This window comes from Daucus carota, chromosome 7 (genome assembly GCF_001625215.2).
Source record: "Daucus carota subsp. sativus chromosome 7, DH1 v3.0, whole genome shotgun sequence".
NCBI lineage: Eukaryota > Viridiplantae > Streptophyta > Magnoliopsida > Apiales > Apiaceae > Daucus > Daucus carota.
The window spans coordinates 4,775,349-4,799,657 of record NC_030387.2 but is presented as its reverse complement, the minus strand read 5'-3'; the positions used below and the strand labels follow the sequence as shown (position 1 = coordinate 4,799,657).

General features: G+C 36.3%; 2 protein-coding genes and 1 long non-coding RNA gene across 3 annotated transcripts; 2 read left to right on the top strand and 1 right to left on the bottom strand.

The window, feature by feature from the left end:
- Positions 1–127: 127 nt before the first annotated feature.
- LOC135147648 (uncharacterized) lies at positions 128–4,592 on the top strand. Its single transcript, XR_010285320.1, has 3 exons — positions 128–1,111; positions 2,316–2,506; positions 3,561–4,592. It is a non-coding gene; the product is annotated as an uncharacterized LOC135147648 (long non-coding RNA).
- A 7,075-nt stretch (positions 4,593–11,667) lies between these two features.
- Positions 11,668–14,917, top strand: LOC108196297 (phosphatidylinositol 4-kinase gamma 7-like). Its single transcript, XM_017363525.2, has 2 exons — positions 11,668–11,914; positions 12,453–14,917. Exon 2 carries the CDS (start codon positions 12,699–12,701, stop codon positions 14,628–14,630), a length of 1,932 nt encoding a protein of 643 aa, XP_017219014.1. The 5' UTR covers positions 11,668–11,914; positions 12,453–12,698; the 3' UTR covers positions 14,631–14,917.
- Positions 14,918–16,841: 1,924 nt separating this feature from the next.
- Positions 16,842–19,271, bottom strand: LOC108194329 (uncharacterized). The gene is made up of 5 exons (XM_017361282.2): positions 18,622–19,271; positions 17,916–17,973; positions 17,729–17,812; positions 17,496–17,637; positions 16,842–17,407 (listed from the first exon to the last, which is right to left on the bottom strand). Exons 1-5 carry the CDS (start codon positions 18,986–18,988, stop codon positions 17,129–17,131), a joined length of 930 nt encoding a protein of 309 aa, XP_017216771.1. The 5' UTR covers positions 18,989–19,271; the 3' UTR covers positions 16,842–17,128.
- Between the last annotated feature and the right edge of the window lie 5,038 nt (positions 19,272–24,309).

Genomic DNA, 24,309 nt, shown 5'->3' with positions numbered 1-24,309 from the left:
ATTTGGAAAATATTTTTGAACCCCAAATTTGACTATCATCAAAATTAGTTTCTATTTTAATTAGGAGCAATTTCTGATATGTTTAAATAGATTTTAGTAGAACCGAGACGTAGCTGGGACGTGGCTGAAACGTAGCTGTGATTCACGATATAACCGGATAAGGACTAAAAACAGAAAAACATACAGAGACTTGTACTCAGAAACAAAAGGCGGTGGTTTTGTGCGAGCAAAAGCATAGCAAAATTAGGGTTTTGATTTGTTATCTCCTTTCCATCTGATTTCAAGCTTCAATCGGGTGAGGGTGTTGTGTATATATATGTATATCTCTGTGTATAATTTTTGTGTATTTGCCGGGGTTGGGAGATTTTGTCTTGAATCAATGGTGGAGCGGGGTTGTGAATGATGGTTGGGCGTTCACCGAGGCTGCGTCGTCAGCACAGAGAGGGTAGGACGCGGTGGCGTCGCGTAAAAGGTGGAAGTTTGGCGGTGGTTGAGAGTTTTGTGGTGAGTCTGTTGAATCAAAGTGGCAGCTATGCCTGTGAGATAAACAGAGTATGTGGGGTTGCTTGTATGTGGAGGTGTAGTGGTTGATTGGGGGTTTGAAAACAAGGATAAAGGGGCCGTTGATGGTGTTGATTAGACAGTGGAGATGGAGGCGATTGGTTTTGGGTGGCTGTGATAATTCCAATACAGGGGAGGTGGAGTTTGGCTACTGGTGGTTGGAGAGGCGGCGGGATGCCGCCAGTAGATAAGATGATGGTTGGAAGGTGTAGTCGGAGGCGGCGAGGTTGTTTTCAGACGGTGGCTGTTGTCGCGGATATTTGTGCATATGGGTCTGTTCAGATGAGGAGAGGGAGAGGTTTCAGTTGTGTGTGTGTTCATCTTGTGTGACTGTGTATAATTGGGGCGACATTAGGGAGATGATCACAGCTATGGCAGTGCTGAAGGAGGGTGGCCCATGGAGGTGCCGGGGTGACGAGGTTTTAATTGGAGACAGACTTGGAAGATGGAGTGTTGCAGGAGGTTATAGGCTGATGAAGATTACAAATGGTACAGAGGAGTATGGCGAGAGTTGGTTTGTAAACAGAGGTTGCAACATTAACAATCAAAGGTATAAACTTTTAAATTCAGTCGCTGTCCTGTTTTTGGAGCAGTGTTTCGGAGCAGTTTTATTGTGATTGGATGATCGACTACTTACTGAAAGTTGTAGTGTATGATTTCTAGTTTACTTGGGCGCTGATTTTGAGTGAATCGGAGTAACGAGCTATGAGTTATGGCAGTTTTAGTATGGGTTGTTAATAACCTACGAATTTACTGAACACTGAACTTTGGAGCAATGTTTCACCTAGCTAAACACTTTAATTCAAATTGAAATTTTGAGGGATGATAGTGTACTGAGTATAGAAGATCCCAGAGGTGGTTTCATGTCAAAATAGTTAACCTACGATTTATAGTGAATTTTGGAGTGTGGCTGTGACAATGATAAAAATCCTGTTTTGCCTTGTTGAGATAATTTTGAGTACCATCTTTGAGCGAGTATTTGACCTAGCTATTCTAACCGGTTTAAGCTGAAATTTTAAGGATAGCAAGACACTATGTCAGAGGTTAAAATGGAAAAAGGTTTTATGTGAAGATGTTAAGTTATGGAATTTTGAAGACTACCAGAAAATAGAGAGTTGAATTGAGATTTTATTGTTGATTTTTGAAGAGCTGCGACCCCGGGATAGTCCACTTTATAAAGAAGAATGATTGGTTATTCTGAGGATTAAATTGATATGTTGAGGATTGATTCTTTGGTTTGAGGAATTATTTTTATTTCAAGAATTTTTTTTTTCTGCTATGAGGATTAATTGTATATTTAATTGAAATAGCGGAATAAATTATATTATTTGGACATAGAATGTTGTGTTATTGATTTGGGATTTGCTCAATTTTAAGGTACATGATGTCCAAAATTATATAATTTTATTAATTTAGTTTGATGAGATTCTAAGATTATTTGAGATGTGACTGAATTACAGTTGGGCTTGTAATTCGGATTTTGATTTTATCCAGGGATGTATTATTGAGGCTATTAGCGTTTGTATATAATCAAGTATGAGATTATATACAGGAGTTATTAGATTATATTTTTATGAATATTAAAGCATGTAAATTACGTGTTATGTGATTACTTATTTAACTTTCCGCTATTATGTGTTTATATTATTTGTATATGTTTATATTGCGAAGGGTATTAATATAATTTCGATTCTGCGAATTAGCCGACACTCGGGATTGTTCTTCGACTGAATATTATATTGTTTTATATATAGTCTATCGAGACGCGTGCATTCAACGACTTTCAGAAGCAAGCGAATTGTTGCAAGCCAAGTCGGAAATAGTTTGATAAGGCGATATTGTGCCGTGAGATAGGCCAATAGAGTGTAGTGATTGCAAAGTTAGCAATTGAGGCCATCCTAGGATTTGAGTAGTGTGACTGTGTGTCACCTGTTTTGTGTCAAAGGCAAGTATTCCTATTCTTCTCTTTTATTTAAAGAGCGACTATTTCAATTCTCTTTTGATAATACAAGTTTTATATTTATGACTTGTACTTCCTGCAAGCATGATTATCGATTTCTGATATTTAAAAGTGCAAATGCTTTCATGTGTTATCCTGTGATTGAAAATATCGAATGTCTTTAGTATATGAATAGTGACAACTTTATTTGAAAAGTTTTCAGATTATTTTAATCAGTTTTCTGGAAATTATTGTCTGAGTTCTTTTACAGTTTGAAAACTATTGATGACTCTATAGCAGTCATATTTCGACATTACAATATATGCCTGGTCTTCTGTCCCAGACATAAACCCTGGATTTTAAATAACTAAATAGCTTTGTTTTTCCTTTGAGCCGTATTACGGTGGATTTTTAAATTGTACTCAGACTTTGATAAAATTTGATTTTTGACAGTATTTTGAATTTGAAAACAAAGAGTTTTCAGAAAGGTTTTGAAAGATGATTTTATGGCATAAGGGGCTATTTAATACTCCAGCCAGATAGACCAGCAAAATATTGTTTTCAAAATAGATGATTAGTCATCTTCTTCTGGAAGAAATCGGAAGATTTCTTTGTTTTTGCGTAAGAGACCGAGACGGCGGTCCAGCGGAGGGCTATTTGGGTATTATTGAAATATTATAATACTTTTCTGCCAAAGGCCAATGTGTTGCCTTGTATTGGTACCTATTTTGAGGCATGTTTCCACGAAACATGCCCGGTATTATCACATGGTCTGATCAGCTGTGATAGTACGCCGTTGTTTAAAACCTGGTCATTATTGTTTAAGCTTGTGATAGCTTTTGTTTACTGTCAAATATATTCTGTGAATTTACAAGCATATGGATTTATATGTTTGATAAAATTTTGAGTTACACAACTGTTATGATTTACTTCAAAAGTTTGCTTTATTTCAAATACTCTAATTTAATTAAAAAGAAATCATATCTTGTGGCTCTTGCCTTTCATATTACTTTGCTGAGCATTTTCGCTCACCCTTGCTATTTTTTTCTAACCCTTTCAGCTAGGGATTAAGATGATCACTTGTGTAAGCTGCGCGTAAGATTGATGCTAGGCGAGATTGCCAGGGAGATGTTTACAAGAGTAGTTCTGGTTAGAATTGTTTCATTTCAGTTTAGTTGTAAATATATTTATTTATTTGGTTATCAGTTACTCTTCTTATCGAGTTTAACTGATAATGTAGTTTAAGTTGTAATAAGATTGTAAGTTTTGGTTCTGATTTCAATGCTCTAACCTATTAGCGATCCTGTTTTTAGGGGGTCAAAGTGATTTTGATTTAAAAATCTTTTAAAGTGTTCAGATTTTCAAATATCTATTTTACTTTTTTCCACAAATACAGGTTTTTAAATGATTTTTGTTTTAGTGGCACCAAATCCAGACCCCCGGATTTGAGGGCTGTCACACTGGACGTGCCACAAAAGATTATTTGTGCACTGAGGCTTGAACATATTAATGAACTTCTTTCAGTGGTGTGCAGCAGCATCCTGGAATTTATCTGACATATAATTCCCATAAATCATTTGACGTTCTTCGTACGGATTCCGATGACTTGCTATTTACTGAGCTTTCTTATCTGAGTTGAGTTGTACCTCTTTAAATACAAATAGGCTGAACATATGCCTTTCAGACAGGGCATGAAAAACTATATAACAGTCTTTCAATTAAAACATGATATAGCTTATCTTAATTGATATTAATTTAGGTTTTTATTGGAATATGCTTTGTATTTACAATTAGAATGTGATATAGATTAGCAGAATCAAATGCATCATCATCATCAACATCTTCAGGAATGTTGTCATAATCCTGATTAGTGAAGATGTTCTCAGATTCAGGCATTTTGCCTTTAGACTTGTCAGCTGCAGAAGAATCCTTTTCACTTGCTCCATCTCCACCCTTATCACTCCTATCAGCCTTATCACTCCTATCAGTATCTCCATCCTTATTACTCCTATCAGCAGCATCAGCATTGCTGTGATCATCTTTGTCATCCTTATCATCCTTATCCTTCTCCCCCTTAGTTGAGGGATCCTCTGGAGTAGACTGAGATGTCGACGGATTAATCTTTAAGTGTTGAACAACTTGAGCCAGAGTTTGCTCCAAGTTGTCAAGCTTTGTCAGACAGAGCTCCTGAGTCTTATCAAATTTGTCCATCCTAGAATGAATGCGCTTTACATGATCATCCAATTCCTTTTTCAGAGAAGTAAAGGAGGGATCAACAACTTTCTCTTGCAGAGTCACCAGCTCTCCACTTCTGAATCTGGCATTCTCAGCATTCAACCTTTCTATCTCAGCTTTCAGAGCAGCCATTTGTTCCTGTAACAGATCTGTGTTGGTGTGTGCACTCACCTCACGAACACTCAAAGATTTTTCACTATCCTCTCGCGCATGTGTTTCGCTCGGTGTTTGCCTGATTTCACTCGTAGTTTTCACACCGTCACCAGAACCTGTATATACAACCATAGTTCCCTGAGATGGAACTGTAGGAAGTGAAGGAACAAATTGTCCTTCAGATGCCTGTGAAGGCTGATGTACTTGCAGGTTGCCAAGTAGATCCTGATCCAAAAAGAAAGAGTGATCAGAAAATTTTTCATATAACATGTTTTGAAATTCTGTGCTCTCTCTAAGTGAAGAATCAAAAGACACAGGTTCAGTGTTTACTAGCGTGAGTGCTAGTTGTGTGCTTGACTCTTTACAGGATACCGCGGTCGGACGACCAATTTCAATAAATGCATTCTGTGGAGAGAATGAATCTAAAGACTGTATATTTACCGTTTCAGAGTCCAAATCCTTTTGGGAGGAAATGGATGCAGCTGCAGTTGTCTCTGGTTCTGCCACCCTTTGCTTCTTATGAGACAGAGCTGCGGGATCTCTTAAAAGTGCACTCCCACTCCGTTTCCGGGCTACCTTTCTAACAACTGGGGTTGTAGTAGTGTTGTTTGAAGTGTTTGAGGAAGAATCAGTTGTTGAAATGGAAACGTCAGCTTGGATATGAACCTGGGTGTTTTCAGGTTCAATGCTGGGAGTCTGGAAATCAAATCCAATATCACAATCAAAATCTGCAATATCAATATTAAATGTATCAGTGAGATTAGAAAGTACCTGAGCTACCTGTAAATCAGCCCTGAAGTCCTGTAGGCCTGGATTGATAGCAGAATCAGCAGGCAGTGGCTGAGAGGTAGATTGTGGTTGAGGAATGGTATGTGTATGTGTAGGTGAAGGTGTTGGTTCAGATTGAGAGGGAAGGATGGAGGCTTGTTGGTCTGGGAAGAAGTTGTAATGTGGAGGGGATTGGTGTTGAGATTGGTGAGGTGATTGATGTGGTGAATTGTAAGGAGGGTTGTAGGGAGAGTAATGTGAGGATTGGCTGGATGATTGATAGTCTTGCAGAAGTTGTAGTGGTTGAGGGTTTTGTGGAGGTGATTGTTGTTGCGGTTGTTCTGGTTGAATGTCTGGATGAGCCTGTTGTTGAGCTTGATATTGTTGCTGTTGTAGAGGTTCAGGAACTTGAATAGGTTGGAATGGAACACTGAATTGCTCTAGCATGAAAGGAGTCACCACCAGTGGCACATTGTCATGCTTTTTCTTGTTTACCAGCCTGGTCTGGATCTTAGCACAAGTTCTCTGAATAGGAACAACAGGAGAATCGACGTACATGTTCCTATCAGCATCATTCATTTTATCATTCAGAAACAACATCAGAAATCTTGGATAGAAGCATTCAACTTTCTCATTCTGATGAATTGATCTCTGTGTATATTGCATGTATGTGCATCGATTATAACTTTAAGGAGACTGATAATGTATATTGCATGTATGTGCTAATATGGATGAAGAAAGTAATACGGTGGTGACTGATAATGAAAAGAAAGTGCAAGTTAAGGAGACTGTAGAACCAGTGGATCTTGATTCTAACATTACCCACGCAGGATGAAGTATTTTGTTTGCATCCCTAATCTTGATTCATGCCTTTGTGTTTGGATGAAGTATTTTGTTTTTGGCTACTTATCAGTTTAAACAACAGTGTTGCACATGCTTGAAAATAAGATGATCCTCTGTGTTGCTGTTAATAAATTAAAGAGACTTCAATGCATTGGTTCATAGAGTGATTAAGTCTGCAGGTTCTGTGGGAAGCAATGTAACCAGTGTGGATTATTTGATTTGCGTGATTGAAGATTATCCGAGGAACTGTACGTATATTAGTCTGGGTTCTTATCTTGAAATGTGTAGGCAGTTGAATAGACTTATGTTTTGTTCAGGTTTCCGTATTTTGCTCAAGCATAAAACCAGTTGTCCTCTGTGTGATATCCCGTATGTGCATGAAATTTGTTTTTTTCTTGGAATCAAATTAGAAGACTGATGCTCAGAACTAGTGTCAAACATCTAAGCTGAATAATAAAATATGGTTCAAAGAATAATAATTGTTGTCCACGTGTTACAATTTAACAAAGATTACAAATAATTGATTAAAAATTAAAAAAATAATCATTACCCGTGTGCGAAGCACGGGCAAGATTGCTAGTATTCTTCAATATATTCTAAATTCCTGCTAATACCCATTCATCATATGGATCTTTTTCTAATCCGACCCGACAGTTAATTAACCTCATCCCTTTAAATGATATTGCCTGAAGGCTATTTCATTAGCTTTTTACCATTATGTCCTCCTAAATTTAACAAAATTTACAACATGTTGCCATTGAGCTCCAAACATTGCCACGTTAACATCATAAAATCAGAAAAAGCACTTTTAAAAGCAAACTCTTTATAACTTTTCTGCAGAGGTTTCAGCTCCAACTGTGGCTTTAGATCGTCTCATTAGGTGACCAATTTTAATTGTATGAATTAAAGAAACGTGTCATCAAATCAAACCCTTAATTTTGAAAATCTGTACTTCAATTTGTAGGTTAATGGTGAGATATACTCCTCTTTCTTTATCTCTTGTTCAAGACTCCACTGTAAACACTAAAGAAGGATTTGTCAATGGTTTTCATCTTCTGATCTCCTTCTTTCCATCGTAATTTTTTAATTCGTTTCTTCTTTATTTCACCGCTGTAATCATGTTTTTTTGCTTCAAACCCAGTATCTTTGTTCATGTTAATCTATTGCCTAACATACTCTGTTTATTTTGACATTTTTATAGGGTTTCAGCTTCATTAACTTAACCTAATACGGAGGATGACTGCCGAATGCAACATGGAGGTCTCAAGGACAGTGTGTCTGACGCCTGTTAGTAACTCATCACTCTCATACCTTTTTATTCCATAGCAATAAATATCGGAATCTCTTATATTTAATTTGTTATGATTGAGTAATAAATTTTCTGAGATATGTTCTTGCCTATGTTGAAATAAATGTTTCCAGTACATTGATTATTCTTAAATACAAATATGTTCTTGCATTTTTCCCATTTAGTTTTCACACATAGATGTCCAATATTATATACCAAACATCTGTTAATTTGTTGTTTTTGTTAAAGGACCAAAAATGCACAAGACCCCTTTTCATGTTTTCCATTCTTAATGTATTTTCCCACAGTGAATCTAGATTTACATACGATGGAAAACATTGGACAAATTGGAGATGGTTTTTCAACCTCACTTTCCAACCGCAGAAAGGGAAAAAGGCCAATGACAAACAAAACAACTGTTTTTGGTTCTTTATGTACCAATACCCCGGACATTAGAGATTTTTCACCACATAAATATGATGGAAATCAGAAGAGTAAGGACATGTGGAACTCTTCAAACCCCCCAGCTGACCATCCCCAGTTGAGATCCAACATATCACCAGGGTTAAACCCATTCCACCAGGGTTTAGCTCTTAAGAAGAAATTAAGGCAATCAGCAGGATGTCATGTTAACAATGAATTCAGTCCACATACACCCTGCAGTCCTACCAGAGATAAGCATGTCCTATAAAAGTAATTACTATAAGAACCAGGACATCTCACTACCATTATTCAAAAATTAGTTACACTACAGTTCGATTAAAACTATACTAACCACTTCATCCACAATTTCCTGCCCACAGCTAAGAAAATATAGAAACTTCAGTACCCCATCATGCCTAACCACTGAATCAATATCAAGCAGTTCAATTAATTTGACCTTTTTTCAAATCAAACTCACGGTAAAACTTGCCCACGCCTTTGAACACATCATCATTATTGTCATATCCCACCCAAACGCTGAAACCATTAGGGAAGAACAATTGTACAACCGTAGGGAAGAGATTCGATACTTTCGACCAAAACAACGATGGAATACGCTGCACATAAGAAAAAATCGCAAAAAATAAGGTCAAATCAAATGGAATAATGACATGCAGCCAAGAATACAGACCTACTTACCAATTCATTGTCTTCCGAATCCGATTCACCAATGAATTTGACGAATTTAGGAGTAATATCCATGGTTGCAACAGATTTGGTCGCGACCAATACATGCAAACAAGAACAGAATCAAATGACAGAAACAAAAGATAAGGTTAAAACAAAACGAAGCACGAGACAAAAAAAACAGTGAAGATTTTCTCTACCAAGACATCTGGAAGTTTACTCACTCAATGGTTCACGGGTACAAGGTGAACTTGGGTAAGATGATCATGGCTCAACTTCGTTCTGCCATAATCAGAAAGGTATCAGTCTACCCTCGCTTTATCACTATGTTTTTGAATAATGTTTGCGGTATTGCTGCAAATGCTTCCAATACAAGGGAGTGTTTGGTTTTGAAAAAGAATACACACACTACACTCATTAATTCAAATCCACACAGTGACATTACACTGCACTATACGAAGCACATGAGTGACCAAGTGACCAACCTTGGTTCCTCATTCAAAGATAACCCATTTATCTTTTCTATCGAGGATGAAGCTAGAGTAGACCCAGCTCAAGCTAACCCGCATTATACCCCATACACTCTATCCAGAACTTCAAGACTACCTAAATCCCTTCAAAAGGCCCAAACAGTTCCACAGAAAAGAACCATAGAAGCCGATGAAGTGGAAAGTGGGGAGTGTAGAGGGGGAAACTACACTAGATGCAGCAAATAAGGATGGCAATATCAAAGAACCCACAGTAACTCCTTTTAAGTCTCACCAAATATTTGTCTTCTTTCCTTTGGTAAATCGCCAATCCCTTTGTTAACTCTGAGTTCCCTTTTACTACCTCACAAATGTCTTGTTTGGTAGTTGAATTGCCCAATTTTTGGGTTTTTATACATCACCACTAATCACGATATTTTCTTAGTGACCCAATAATCTACTACTAATTAAAGCATTACTTGGGCCTCAAGTAATCTTACTTGAGCGCCAAGTAATAATTCTTGCACCCGAATTAGCAACGTCTCGCCAGTATTTAAATTCATACACTTATTCCTATTATTCTCGTATCGGTTTTACCAAACACGAATATTAAATATCGTAAATAATATATTATCAGATATTTTAATATTTTCATGCCACTGCCCTGATTTTATAGGATGATAGAAATAAAATAATCGTCTCGGGTAAAACGTAATATTTATTCACGACTCGTTAAATAAATAAATATTCGGGGCTATTATATTTTCGTATAAACGAAGCTCTCGTGTTAATATTACATATTTAAATTAAACGACTGCCTCACACAGTATCACACTACGTGTTTTCTAGAATTCTTGTAGCTAAAACATTTTTAGCTAATTCTTCTCGTATTATAAATCTAAATCCGAGACTAATAAAATAGTATTGTTGCACAATAAATAACTAATTTAAGTAACTATATTTTTACGTACTTTATGAATTTCATGGTTGTTACAAAAAGCCCTAATCTTTTCTTCTTTTTAATATTCTTAAATAATCTATTGTTTTTTTTAAGTAGGTTTACAATTTATTTAGGTTTTGTTTGGTCTCTCCTTGTGAGAGTTTAATTTTTGTTATCATGTTCAGGATTTTGGATCTACGAGATTTTCATTGTGTTGATTCAATGATGAAAGTTTGTATGATCATGCATTTGTGGTCGATTATTCAAAACAACAGCGTGTGAGAGTATTACGTCAAGTACATATCACTTCAAAAATTCGCTTGGTTACCTACCGAAGAAAGAAAGATTCAACAACGATATTAGTATGTGTTTGTTCAATTTCGATTATATTTGCCATATGAGTTTTTATAATTAAATTAATTTCCTTTTTAAAAAAAAATTTAAATCATCGTGTCAATTATTATTCCCGAAATAGGAACGAAATCTTTATCGGGTTACTGAACCCGGGGGCGATTACTGAGCGAAGAAAACAAACAACCCACAGATTAGGCACAAAAACTGTAGACAGCCCTGCAGGCAGGCCCATTTGCTTCATGTCCGACCCCACCACGTCAATATCCCCTATCACTTTATTCCCACGTCATCTTATCATCGATAAAATTTCAATCCATCTTTATCACCTAAATTTTAACCATTCTAGATTCTTCCTAATTTAAAACACAACTCCCACAAATTAACATATATAAATAATCTAAAAAGTTTCCAATACCAACATAATCTTACTTTTTTGTAAACTATATATATTTTTTAGATAAGATTTTGGAAATGAAATTAAAGTGAGATGGTAAAAAGAATTGAGTTGGATTAAATTCGAACCAAAATTTTTCAAGAATAAGTAAGTCTGCCTGTTTATCTTAAAAAGATTAATCTAGTCTGTGCCTATAAGCGCAGAATTATATATCTGAGAGATTTGATTGGTATGTTGGTTATATATGCAGGGATCCATATATGCAGGGATTTATTATTAAGATCGGTTTTTCCATGATGTGTCTGTGAGCAAACATTAAACATCAAAATTTATGAATTTGGATTGTTTCTATTAGCTTACCATTTTTTAATAATAATGGACCCTATGCAGTTACAACTTACAAGTTACAACAACCACACCAATCAAAACCCTCTAATTTTATAAATGTTAATGCTTAGCATGTGCTCATACACAACAAACCCTATTAAGATATGAGAGCTAATAGAAATAAATTAAACTTATAAAAATTTAACATTTATCATGTGTCCACATACACACACTAAAAAAAACCGATCTTAAAATAATAATTTCTCATCCTTTTCTCCTAATTACTCAGGTAACTAGCAAGTCTTGAGCGCGTTACAATATTTACGCTGCACCTTAACAGACTGGACCGCCTTTAAAACACAAACACTCGTATTATATACGTAGTAATTATTATCTCCTACTACTATATATCAACAGAGGAAGCAAGGAAGAAGAAGATTATCTGGAGAGCCATTTATTTGTAACTGGAAGGTGATTCGTTGATTTTGTTACTAGGAGACGCGGCGGTGTTCATCTCTTCAGATCCGGCCGTCTGGTGAGTTATCTAATTTCAATTTTATCTCTGTTTTTCTTTCTAATCTCTCTGCATCTAGCTTCAACTTTGTTAATTGTTAGTCATTTCATGCTAGCTTTGCAGCTTATTTGCAGTTTGTTTGCTGCTTAATTGACTCTCTCTCTCTCTCTCTCTCTCTCTCTCTCTCTCTCTCCCTCTCTCTCAAAGCAGCTTGTACTGTTAAATGAATATATAAGGATGTATATATTGAGTGTGAATTAAGTAATGATATACTTAATTTATGATAATTGTGAATATAACTTAATTAATTAATTACATGTTTTGTCTCAGATTTATTTCTTTATTAGGCTACACTGTTATTTCTATTATCTTAAAACTGATTTTGATATAATAGATTGTTACTAATATTTTTCGAAAAATTGATCAAGTTGATTGAGACTGTACCTAGGCTAGGTCTTAGATAGGTGGAGATTAGTTTATAGAACAAATTGAGATTTTGTTTCTAGTTTTCTTGCTAGACGAGACGTGTTTGTGATTGGGTTTTGTTGTTTTTCCACAGATTGTGGTGTACTGCCGTATTAATTATCCTATCAGATGGCTTTCTAGGTGTAATTTTTGTTTTGCTCACTCGACTACTGCGTTGGAATTTCACGGGGCTTGTTTGGTTTATGATTGATTTGCCTGTACTTTGTTGTGGAAGTGGGAGTGGATTGTGAGTTTGGCGCTCTATTGGGACTAGGGAAGGTTGTTTCCGCCGCCATCTGGTTTGCTGACGGTAAAAACAACCAGCTTCTTTCCTCATTTCATGTCGCGGAACTTGGACAGTCCTGTTCAGACACAGATGGCGGTGGCAATTTTGAGTAGTCCAATTGGAAGAGAGTACCAGAAAACCAGGACAGAAGGGAAGCCTGCTGGGACCAGACGGGTTTTTGTGCAGACGGAAACTGGATGTGTCCTAGGGATGGACTTGAATCGAAGTGATAATGCTCATACTGTGAAGAGGAGATTGCAGATCGCACTCAACGTTCCCATTGATGAGAGCTTGCTGTCATATGGTGATATGGTTCTTGAGAATGACTTGAGTGCTATTCGAAATGATTCCCCTATTCTTCTTACAAGAAACTTGCTGCATAGAAGTTCATCAACTCCTTGTCTCTCTCCTTTTGTGAAGGATCTCCAACAAAGAGATCAAAGTGGTCCAGTTGAGATATTGGGCCATTCTGAAATCTTTGTAAAGGTAAAAAAACTTGTCAAAGATATTGTTAAGGGAATGAAGATTGGGGTTGATCCACTTCCTGTTTATGGCGGGCTTGGAGGTGCATACTTCTTTAGAAACAGTAGGGGTGAGAGTGTGGCTATTGTGAAGCCGACGGATGAAGAGCCGTTTGCTCCAAATAACCCCAAAGGTTTTGTTGGAAAAGCTTTAGGGCAACCAGGTCTAAAACGTTCGGTACGTGTTGGTGAAACAGGTTTCAGGGAAGTAGCGGCTTATCTGCTGGATCATGACCATTTTGCTAATGTTCCTGCCACTGCACTGGTGAAGATTACTCACTCTATCTTTAATGTGAATGATGGTGTTAATGCCAAAAAACCTCAAAGTAAGCAGCAGCCCGTGAGCAAGATTGCTTCCTTTCAACAGTTTATCCCCCATGATTTTGATGCCAGTGATTACGGGACTTCAAGTTTTCCAGTTGCTGCTGTCCATCGTATTGGGATATTAGATATTAGGATTTTGAACACTGACAGACATGGTGGAAACCTACTGGTGAGGAAGCTTGATGGTGTCGGGAGGTTTGGTCAGGTGGAACTTATTCCAATTGATCATGGCCTTTGCTTGCCAGAAAGTTTGGAGGATCCATATTTTGAGTGGGTTCATTGGCCTCAGGCTTCAATTCCATTTTCAGATGATGAATTGGAGTATATTAGAAAACTAGACCCTTTGCAGGAATCTGAAATGCTACGAAAGGAACTCCCAATGATTCATGATGCTTGTCTCAGGGTCTTGGTTCTCTGCACAATTTTTCTCAAGGAAGCTGCAAGTTTTGGTCTTTGCCTGGCTGAGATAGGGGAGATGATGAGTAGAGAGTTCCGTAGTGGCGAAGAGGAGCCCAGTGAGCTCGAGATTGTGTGCATGGAGGCAAGAAGACTAATGGCCGAGAGGGAGGTCTTGTCACCCAGAATTCTTGTAGAAGATGACGGGTTTCAGTTCAACATTGATTGCGAAGATGTGGGATTTGACTGCTCTGGGGAAGCAAAGTCTAAATCTCCATACGTTTTGGGGGGAGGTGGTTCTTATGGGCGGAATCCACTGTCCAAGCTAAAGGAAAGCATTGAGGAGGAGGAGGAGGAGGAGGAGGAGGAGGAAGAGGAGGAAGAAGGTGAAGGCATGGTCGCTGACAATAATTCCATAGGACTTCCAAGTGCTGCAAAGAAACCTAACATCTCGAAATTATCCATGTCACTTAAGAAAACCAGTTTAGACGAGAACATGAAGTTTCAGAAGTTCCCAGCAGGTAGGCCAGAATATGGCTATCCCCTAAATTCATCATCTGGACATAGGAGCGCTGATGAACAGCTCCCTGCTAGTGTTAGCTTCGTGAATTTTTCGGACATGTGTGAGGAAGAGTGGGCGCTGTTTCTAGAGAAGTTCCAGGAGTTGCTATATGCGGCATTTGCTCAGCGGAAGTCTGTGACCCTTGGGCAGAGACAGAGGCTTGGTACTTCATGCCAGTTCTGAGATTGAGGAACTTTATGTTCTACTAGAGAAGACTAGAATAAAACTGCTGACGTTTGAGAAGTGAAGTATTCTTAGGTTAGGTTTGCTTGCTTCTGCTTTTTTATCCAACGAGCATCAGGAAAAATTCTTGTAAATATTCTTTCTGAAGGCAGCCGAGTGCAAGACTGCACTAGATGTAGTTATTTTTTCAATTTTACTTTCAAATTTTACTTTTACCTTGGACTTGTTTAATTAATGATTTGTAGAATGCACTCAGAAATAGAAAAAGAAAAATCATTTTATGTACATATGGAATGTGATGCTTCTTAGATTCAGCAATGTAATTTCATTTTTCAAGTTAAAGATTTTTATTTAATTGACTGCCTTGAATAAAAATGTATACATATCCGAGGGTGTGGACGTGTGGTTAGTTGTGTACTTGTGTGGTAGTTTCAGGTGATTTGTGATTTGTCGAGGACAATGAAGCAGCATCGAGCTGTAGACTGGCAAACTGGTCGAGATAGTGATGATAAATTGATCTCTCTGGACCAAATCAGGTTAGTAGTAGATTAGTTATGAACTTTCTATCGGATTTTAACATTCTGGAATCTGGTGAAATTGGTGTAGGCAGCACTAATTGAAACAGAGCATTGGGGTTTTGGTAACTCTGAGTTTGATTGATGTTCATCCTTTCACATCTCTCCCAAAAGCAGTCCAACAAAAACCCACTTGATCCTTTGGTTTGCACCTTTAATTTTCTTATCTAAAGTTGCAGGCTTTGTTTCTGCCTACCAACTTTACTTGAATGATTAATCAAAACCTCAATAATCGAATGAAATTTCGCTTTCCTGGGCCCTGTATTGCTCTCAGAATGTTTCTTCAACGGGTTGAGTAATTTTTGGAATCTTACCCGAGTTGTTTCGATCGTTCTTTATATTTGATAAATTTAATCAATTTTTATATAAAATGAACATTTAAAGAGGATTTGACATGCACTTAAAAGTTAAGAGTAGACAGCACACTGCACCCTAGTTAATTTTCAAGTGATTATTATTTTCGGTCACCTGATCGATCCTTGTGTTTCCTAATTCCAAAACAGTTAATAAGTCACAAGTAGTCAAGTACACGAGGCGAACAAGTGGCGTTGCAAGTCCGGCTCAGACCTTACATGTTATATTGCACCTTAAGAGTAAATTTTTCTAGCAAGGTAAAAGTTGATCAACAAATACTACACTACAACCAGGCAAACTAGGTAAATTTGGAAACTGAAGAGTACTTTAGCCTTCTTGTCTCAGAACACTGTATGTCAGAGTTCTGAGAATGGGATCAGGCAAACCTTGGTGGAGATTTAGGCTCCTCAAACACGTACAGTAGAACCAGCTTTTAGTGATTTGGGCATTAGTCACTCTCCAGAGGGTCAGGGGGATCAACATGGCTTCTCATCTCTCGAGAAACCATTCATCCCTTGTGGCGCCTGTTATTTAATTTTATAAATGGTCTATTCTGCAGTGATTAAGCTATACAAAATCTATTCTGACCAGTTCAAGCTAGTCATTACTTATTAGTAGTAAATATTAAACTCACATGTTAGTTTCCACCACTCAGTCACTATGAATGCCCCTATGTGATAGAATCAGGCGTATCGGTCAGGGGCAGAGGCTTAATGATCATCCTGAAGAGGTTAATGGCCTAATGTTGGGGCCAGCTGAGGTCTTCTTAGTTAACATTCTGTTTTGTGTTCGGTTGGTATGAATGGATTTGCATCGAGATTGGAACTATCTCATGAGTACATGTTCAGAACTTTTTTCCCTTCCTCCATAACATTCCCTAACAAACTAAAGTAAAACACAACCCTCTGTGTTGAGAAGGGATACTCCACTCCCCCCCCATACCCCACTTTCAAATCTTATCATAAAATTTTGCACTCACTCATAATTTTTCCAAAATTCCTTCTCACCTCTGGTGTTTTCCTTTATTTTCACTTGTTTCATTCCTTTCTACCCAACCGAACATAATATAAGTTCATGGTCTAGTATATTAAGTAAGATGCTTCAGTTTTGGGACCTTTTTTGGTGGTGGTGGTGTGTGTGGGGGGGGGGTTGCCTCTTTCTGGTCATAAAGTAGGTACGACCACCCTTGAACGGGATGTGGCTATGCTTAAGAGTACTAGCACTAACGAATATCAGCATCTCATCTGGAATTCTGAATGCTTAGACATTGATGCAAGATTAATTGGGAAATCAAATATCAATTTGATGTTATTAATTATTAAATATTATATACATAATTACAATAAATGAACTCTGCACACTCCAAAGCTTCTTACTCTCTAAAGCATCCGTCTGATTACTAAGTGTAAACGATTGGTGATCTTGCTGCTGCACAATCCAAGCTTCGTAGTCCTTGTAGCAGCAGCTGGTGCAAACGAAAAAATTGGATTTGCTTGAACATAAATTATTACCAACTTCACTGATAAAGTTAGTAATAAATACTCCTTGGTAGTTATTAACTTATTATCGTTAGACATGTCTCCATGGTCTCTCTGCATGACTTACACAATCAATAAACCTAAAGCAATCAACAAGATGATCAATGGTCATCCCTGCAGCTTGCATGAATGAGTACACGATCACAGGTCCAACAAATCGAAACCCTCTCTTCAACAAGTCCTTGCTGATGGCTTCTGCTTTTGGTGATCTCAGAGGTACGTTTCTCGGATATCTGAATCTGTTAATCACTGGTTTGTAATCCACATATCCCCATATATAGCCACTGAAAGATCCATACTCCTTCACAATCTACATAAAGAATATAGATAACATATTAATTTTACTCATATTCATCCTTTATTTTATAATTCATTATCTAATTTATAATGAGACTTGCCCTTTCGATGCATTTTGCATTGTCTACAATGCATCTGACTCTGCTTTCTGCTAACATAATGGCTTTGTTGGAGGATATTTCCATGATCTCTTTTTCTCCCATTTTGGCAACAGTTGATGGATCAAATCCCACGAATGCTTCTCTGCATAATTCAGGTTTTCCTCGATAAACATTTATATATGAAATAGAGTCTGTATAAAAATGTACCTATATCAAGAAACACGAGATTTGACCTGAATAGATCTTTCCTCTTCAGAATCTCAGTCCAGTTAAAATCCATCAGCATGCCAGACATTGCAAGAAGTTCAAACAGCTGACTGTCACATAATTTACAAGTTTTGTGACCAACTAACCATTACTTACTAGTTGGCTGAGAAATTCAGAATATATGGTACTAGCACTAGGCATATAGTAACTTACTTGTCGTCGTATACTGGAATTCCCCAGCACTCGTCGTGAAATTGCACATAGACTTTATCTGTTGAAATGTAGTCACTAGATGTTAATATTCACACGCAAACTAACACACACGCACACATATATCTACATGTATGCATACTAGATGAAAATTAATTACTGTCAAATGCAGGTAGAATTAAATTTTGTCTTAATGTAAATTGCTTAATTTGATATTTCGGATTGTTGAATTAAAGTATGCGATTGTGCCATTATTATCATTGATTTTAAGCTGTGGTTACATAATTGAAACCTCGAGTCCAATGATTGGTTCACTAAGCTTTGTGTTACTAAATCCAGACAAAGAACAAAGAAATTAACTACCAACTTTCTAGTTAGCAATTATAATACTCTACTTCTGATAAAATGGTTTGTAATCTGCATTACTATTCTTAGTAGGTAGCTGAGGCAGTTGGAAAATCAATAATTTCTTATGGAAGAACAAAGTGTTATAGTTGTGGTGGTTGTGTTTAACAGAGAAGGTTTATGCTATTATGTCCTGGAAATCTGATGTACTGCCTTAGAGAAATCTTTGCATAGCAGCGTGCTGATCATGTATGAGACGCGAAGATGACATAACCGAACAATGATTTATACCATTTACATATATTATTGTGTGTGCTAATATTTGGATTAACATCTGAAAGACTAAAATTGAACTGAATCTCACCGCTATTTGCTGTAATCCAGTTACACCTATTCAAGCCTTCACCATTGTGGCTGGGACTTAGTTTCTGCATGTATCTAGCCACAGTTGAAACGTCTCTTTTTTCACGTGGAATTATCAGGCGGATCGCTGCAGCAATCTTCTGATCCAAGGTAGAAGAAGAATCTGTTAATGAGTCGCTTGAGTTTTGTGACAAAGACAATGATAACGATGACAAAGACAGAGGAGAGGTACTGGCTTTATAAACCCCAACTGGATACACTTTTTTCAGGTGTTTGGATAATAAGTTATAATTCGGCTTCTGACCATCTTTTTCTTTGGAGGGACTTCTGTTCTCCTTAACAGGCCTTCTCGGATTTTCTTTAGACATTGCTAGCTAAATTGAAAAGAGAATATGAAGAAACCCCAAGCCTTAAACTCTGTGTTAACAGTAGGATTATATGAAATTTGTAAATGTCAGGGTTTGGATATAAAAAGGCTGAGGCTGGTTGGTGAAATGCAAGTCTCATGCAGGCCTTAGGTTTAAAGCTAAACTGATTAGCAAATTGAATATGAAATGTTACAAAGAAAGTGACAGTTCATATTAAAGAGTATTTAAAGTTTAAGTAGGATAAATGTTTGGTTTTGGATTATTATTGCTTGAGAGTCAAGAGTTAATTAATTAAGATGGCATGTATTAACTAACACTCCTCCAACAGTGCATACTACTATATGACAGTAATCTATGGAAAGAACAATCATTGAGTTTTTCTTTTTTCTGTATATTATTGTCTTGATAGTTATTGCTTTAAATTCCGGTGGAATCTTGGTCATGTAAATGCTGTTAAGAAACCTTGTTTCGGAATAAATTAGACTAGTGGTCCTCGGCAAGATTAGTTAGAAGCTTAAATAAATTAGATTAGGGGTCCTCAGCAAGATTAGTTTAAACTTTAATTATCATGAAAATAAATTATAAGGTCTGGTCTGCCATTTCTGTAATGCATATTGATCAGGTCAGAAGAACACCAGAACTTTACACCAACACTTGCTTATTTGAATCATAAAAAATAAAAAGACTTAAGATTTTAGAATCACTTTTTAAAGTCATCAGAGTCACTCTTTTAGGTTGCACTTCTCTTTCTTCCTCTCCTTATTTTTGTTTTAGCTTTAATTTTGTTTTACTCATATGCAGCAAAATATTCTCGGATTCTCGGTTTTGTGCAACGAATACGATCCTTTTAATCCTAAAAACTCGAAATGGTTGTGTATTCTGGAGAATGATTTTCAAAGATGTAGTTGCAGTGTTTGTTTCAGTATGGGACCATTGTCAAAACTTAACTCCCACTCTTGGAAATGGTGTTTTACAGGGCTTGAGGCAAACCCTTTGCCTAGAGAGATTAAGATATCACATCTTTGCTTTCTCCACTATTTACAGTCATGGAATTTTCTACTGCAAAAGGTACATTGATGATGGATGTGCCTTTGCTACCTTAGATATCAACTTATGTCTTTAAGAGCAAGTCCAATAGGTGTGCTAAATCAAGTCTTAAATCTAAAAATAGGGAATATGGGATAAAATTGCATTCCAACACTATGCTAGTGATGTGCTAAATCACTAGCACAAGCCTCCCCTTCCCTATTTTTAGAATATGCTAGCCACTTCTAAACTATTTTTATCATTAAAATATTCATTTCCCTCTCTCCTCCACATCATTTTCCTCTCTTTTTTTCCCTCTCTCCTCCACTATTTAATATTATTATAATAATAGGGAATGGATATAGGGAGTACTATTGGAGCTCATGTGCTAAATCTTGTGCTAAATCACTAAGACATATTATTTTATAATATTTTTAGGGAACCTCTTAGCATAGTGTTGGACTTCCTCTAAGGTGCTAAGTTGGCCTCAAGAAACACCAGTACGCAATATATTTGATTTGTAACACTTTTTGGAAAAATAAGTGAGACAATACATCAATGACACATGAAACAAGTATTGGCAGGTGCAAATTGGAAGAAATTAACATTTGAATTGTCGTCCATTTTCTATAGCATTAATGTATCTCCAGGCAACGGCGTAAACCATAAACGAGTACACTTGATGAGTTAACGAAGTTTGACTAGTAAGATATTCAAATTTTAGTTTAGAAATGATATGTTGAAATTCGAATATGAGCTTTTCAAATAATTTATCGAGTTGAGTTAGATTTCGAAATAGTTCGATTAATGAGATTTCATGGAGATTATATTATTTATATATTATTGTATGAAAATTTAATATATATATATATTGTGACATCCCGCAAATCTGGGGTCTGAATTCTGACGTCACCATACAAAACCTGTTATTTTACACTAACTATAAGAAAGATTGTAGAAGGGGGTTGCATACAATCTTTTACAAATTAAAAGATTCAAGAACAAGAACACTTAAAACAATAAATCAGAATAACACTAGGTATTAAAAATACGGGTGGATTGATTGATCCACCCGTGAGATTTCATATTGAAGAATCTGTGGATTGATTACAATTCGCACAGCTGCAGGTTCATCACTTGAACAGTTTCTAACTCTCAGATTTTCTCTCAAGTATTCGAACAAATTCAACTGATGCTCCTAACTTGGTTATATACTCCAAGTTTTACAAGGCTTTTTAACTAGAATACAAATTATGCACTCTAATCTAAACCATGATGCACATCTTTGTCTTATGCAAGCTTTCTGTGGTGTCTTTGTCTTTGACCATCATCTTGATTTGATCCAGATTGCATTGCATGAGATAAGAATATTTCTGGTTCTTCTTTATTGTCCTAATCAGGCTTCCATGTCCATTTTGGTGTAATTCGATCCATGTGACTTGTCAGAATTAAGCTCTAGTCACTTTCAACTGCTATTTGCTTCATCAGTTGAAAGTGGCTTCATCAGTTGAACGAATTACAGACTTCATCAGTTGAGTCTTGTTCCTGTCTCATCAGTTGAATACTTTTAGCTTCATCAGTTGAACATTTTGTCTTCATCATTTGAATGCTTGGTTTTCATCAGTTGAAACATGATCCAGTCTTCATCAGTTGAATAGTTACAACTGATCAGTTGAATATCCTTCACTTAGATAAAATTACATGGCATTGGATATTTACAATTAGCCATCATATTCTATCCATCCGTTGATAATTCTCAAGAACAAGAAATATAACAATTACAACTGAATTTTTGATAAAGATTCTAACTAGAACATGCTACAGAGTGTTTGTGTTATCATCAAAATCATTGATTCCTAACAAAACTTTTTAAAACACTTTTAAAAAACTGCATTTCTGAAAACCAAAGAATTGAAAACTCGAAAGCTTTAATAAAAGATTTAAAAGAGAACATTTTAACCCCCCTAAAATAACAGGATCGCATCCAGGTTGCAGTATTGAAATTAGAATCAACTACTACCATTATCAATCAATATCTCTTACAAAATCAGATCAACTTCGATGAGAAGAATCACTATTAATCTACTACAACTATAGCTTATAACTGAATCTCAATTACACAATTCTATCTAAGACCAACCTTATTAACCTCCCTGGCTACTCCTCGACCGTTGGACCCTCAACTCTGACTCCTTGTCTAGCATCAGCCTTACTCACAATCACAAATCAAGCGAATCATCTTTAAGCCTTTTTGTAGAGTTTGTAACACAAAAAGGGATGAGCTCATAAAGCTTAGTAAATATATACCGTACAGTTCAACTAAGTTTTATTCACAAACTTACCGAACGAAAATAATATTTCATCAGAATCATCAATATATTTCACACATCAAGATGAGTATGAGTATTCAAACACGTACACAAGTTCACACTTTCACAAGTTCTACTGTTGGGCTCCCGGCCAGCTAAACAATTGGTTTAGCTTTACTTCCCAAAGGAAGCATCACATAGAAGCGATGTAAGAATACTCATTTCTTATCAGAAAATCATCAATAAAATATTCACCAAAACATCGTAAAACATCAACAGTGAAGGGTACAGTATATACTTACCGTGCACAACGTTCTAACTTAAATCTCAAGCCCAACAATTTCCTTCCCAAATTTAGTAAGCTATGCTTCCTTAGTACATTCCTTATTCGGTTTGCAATACCCTTTGACTTATTGAATGTCTTCGATCGTACACGTCTCGTCCAAACCCTAGCGAGAATAAGATAATACCATAATCACTAGACCATCTAATGATTCTAGTCTATATCAATTGAACTTTGTATCTTACCAATCGCATATACATATCACGTATATCGATAAACACTCAACATATAATGAGAAACCAACCTATTAAACTCTATGCACTTATCAGATATCACTTAACACACGATCATCCCTTGACCCTATTATTAGGGATGGCAATCGGTCGGTATGGTTCGGTTTTAGAGAAAATCGAAACCGAACCGAATACTGTTTTTCAAAACCGAACCCGAACCGAATCGAAACCCGAAGTTCAAAAACCAAACCCGAACCACCGGTTTTCGGTTTCGGTTCGGTTTTAACCAAAACCGAAAATTATATAAAAAAATTCTAAAAAAAATATATTTAAAATATAGGTTCATAAACAAGTCTTTTATTCAAAAATTAACATGTCCTCAATTTGTTACAAAACATTCATGATTAAATTAGCAATTACAATAATTCATAATTAAAGAGAAGCTTCATTTTATTAAGTATTAGTAAAGTATTATTAATTCAGCTTTTTAAATTTTTTTTATTAATTCAGCTTATTAAAAATAAATGTAAGTTAATTGCTATACACAAGAAAATAAAACATTATATTCTAATATAAGATTGTATGGATTTTATTTTATTTATTTAGTTGAACAAAATTTTTGATGATACTTTTCTTTTGTTCAAATATTATTCAATACTAGATTATGTTTATTTTATTATAAGAATATGTATTTAGTATTTATAAATAACTTTGTATCATATTCAATATTTGAATAAGTGATGAAATATTATTAAAAAAAAAGATAACAATATAATTATTCTTTTTTACACATATCTTTTCATCTTTTGATAATGACTATTTTTATATAAATATGAAATATATATACACATACATACATACAAACATACATACATACATACATACATACATACATACATACAAACATACATACATACATACATACATACATACATACATACATACATACATACATATATATATATATATATATATATATATATATATATATATATATATATATATATAGAGTCTTACTCCAATAGAAACCACCTTATTCTAGAAACTAAAAACCAAGCTGAAATATCACTAAATCCTAAAGCAGATACCACTAAATTCTTAAACAACCCCATCTCCACCTCCATCTTCACCAACCGCACCTCCATCTTCACCAACCCCACCCCCACATCCGCCACTGCCACCACCTCCGTCGTCACCTCCTCCATAACCACCATCACCTTTATGCCGCCCGCCCCCTCCACCTCCACCTCCATTATTTCTCTAACAACACAATCTCCACCTCCATCTTCATCAACACCATCTTGGTCGATGCTTCAACCTCCTTCAGCCCCGTCCATACTTCTTTCTCTACCTCGGCTCAACTTCAAAACGCGGCGGAGCCGCCACTATTCCGGCAACGCTCCAACCCCCTACTTCAAGCCGCCCACACCTTCGTTACAATCATCCTTCCTCCATCTCCACCTTCACCTC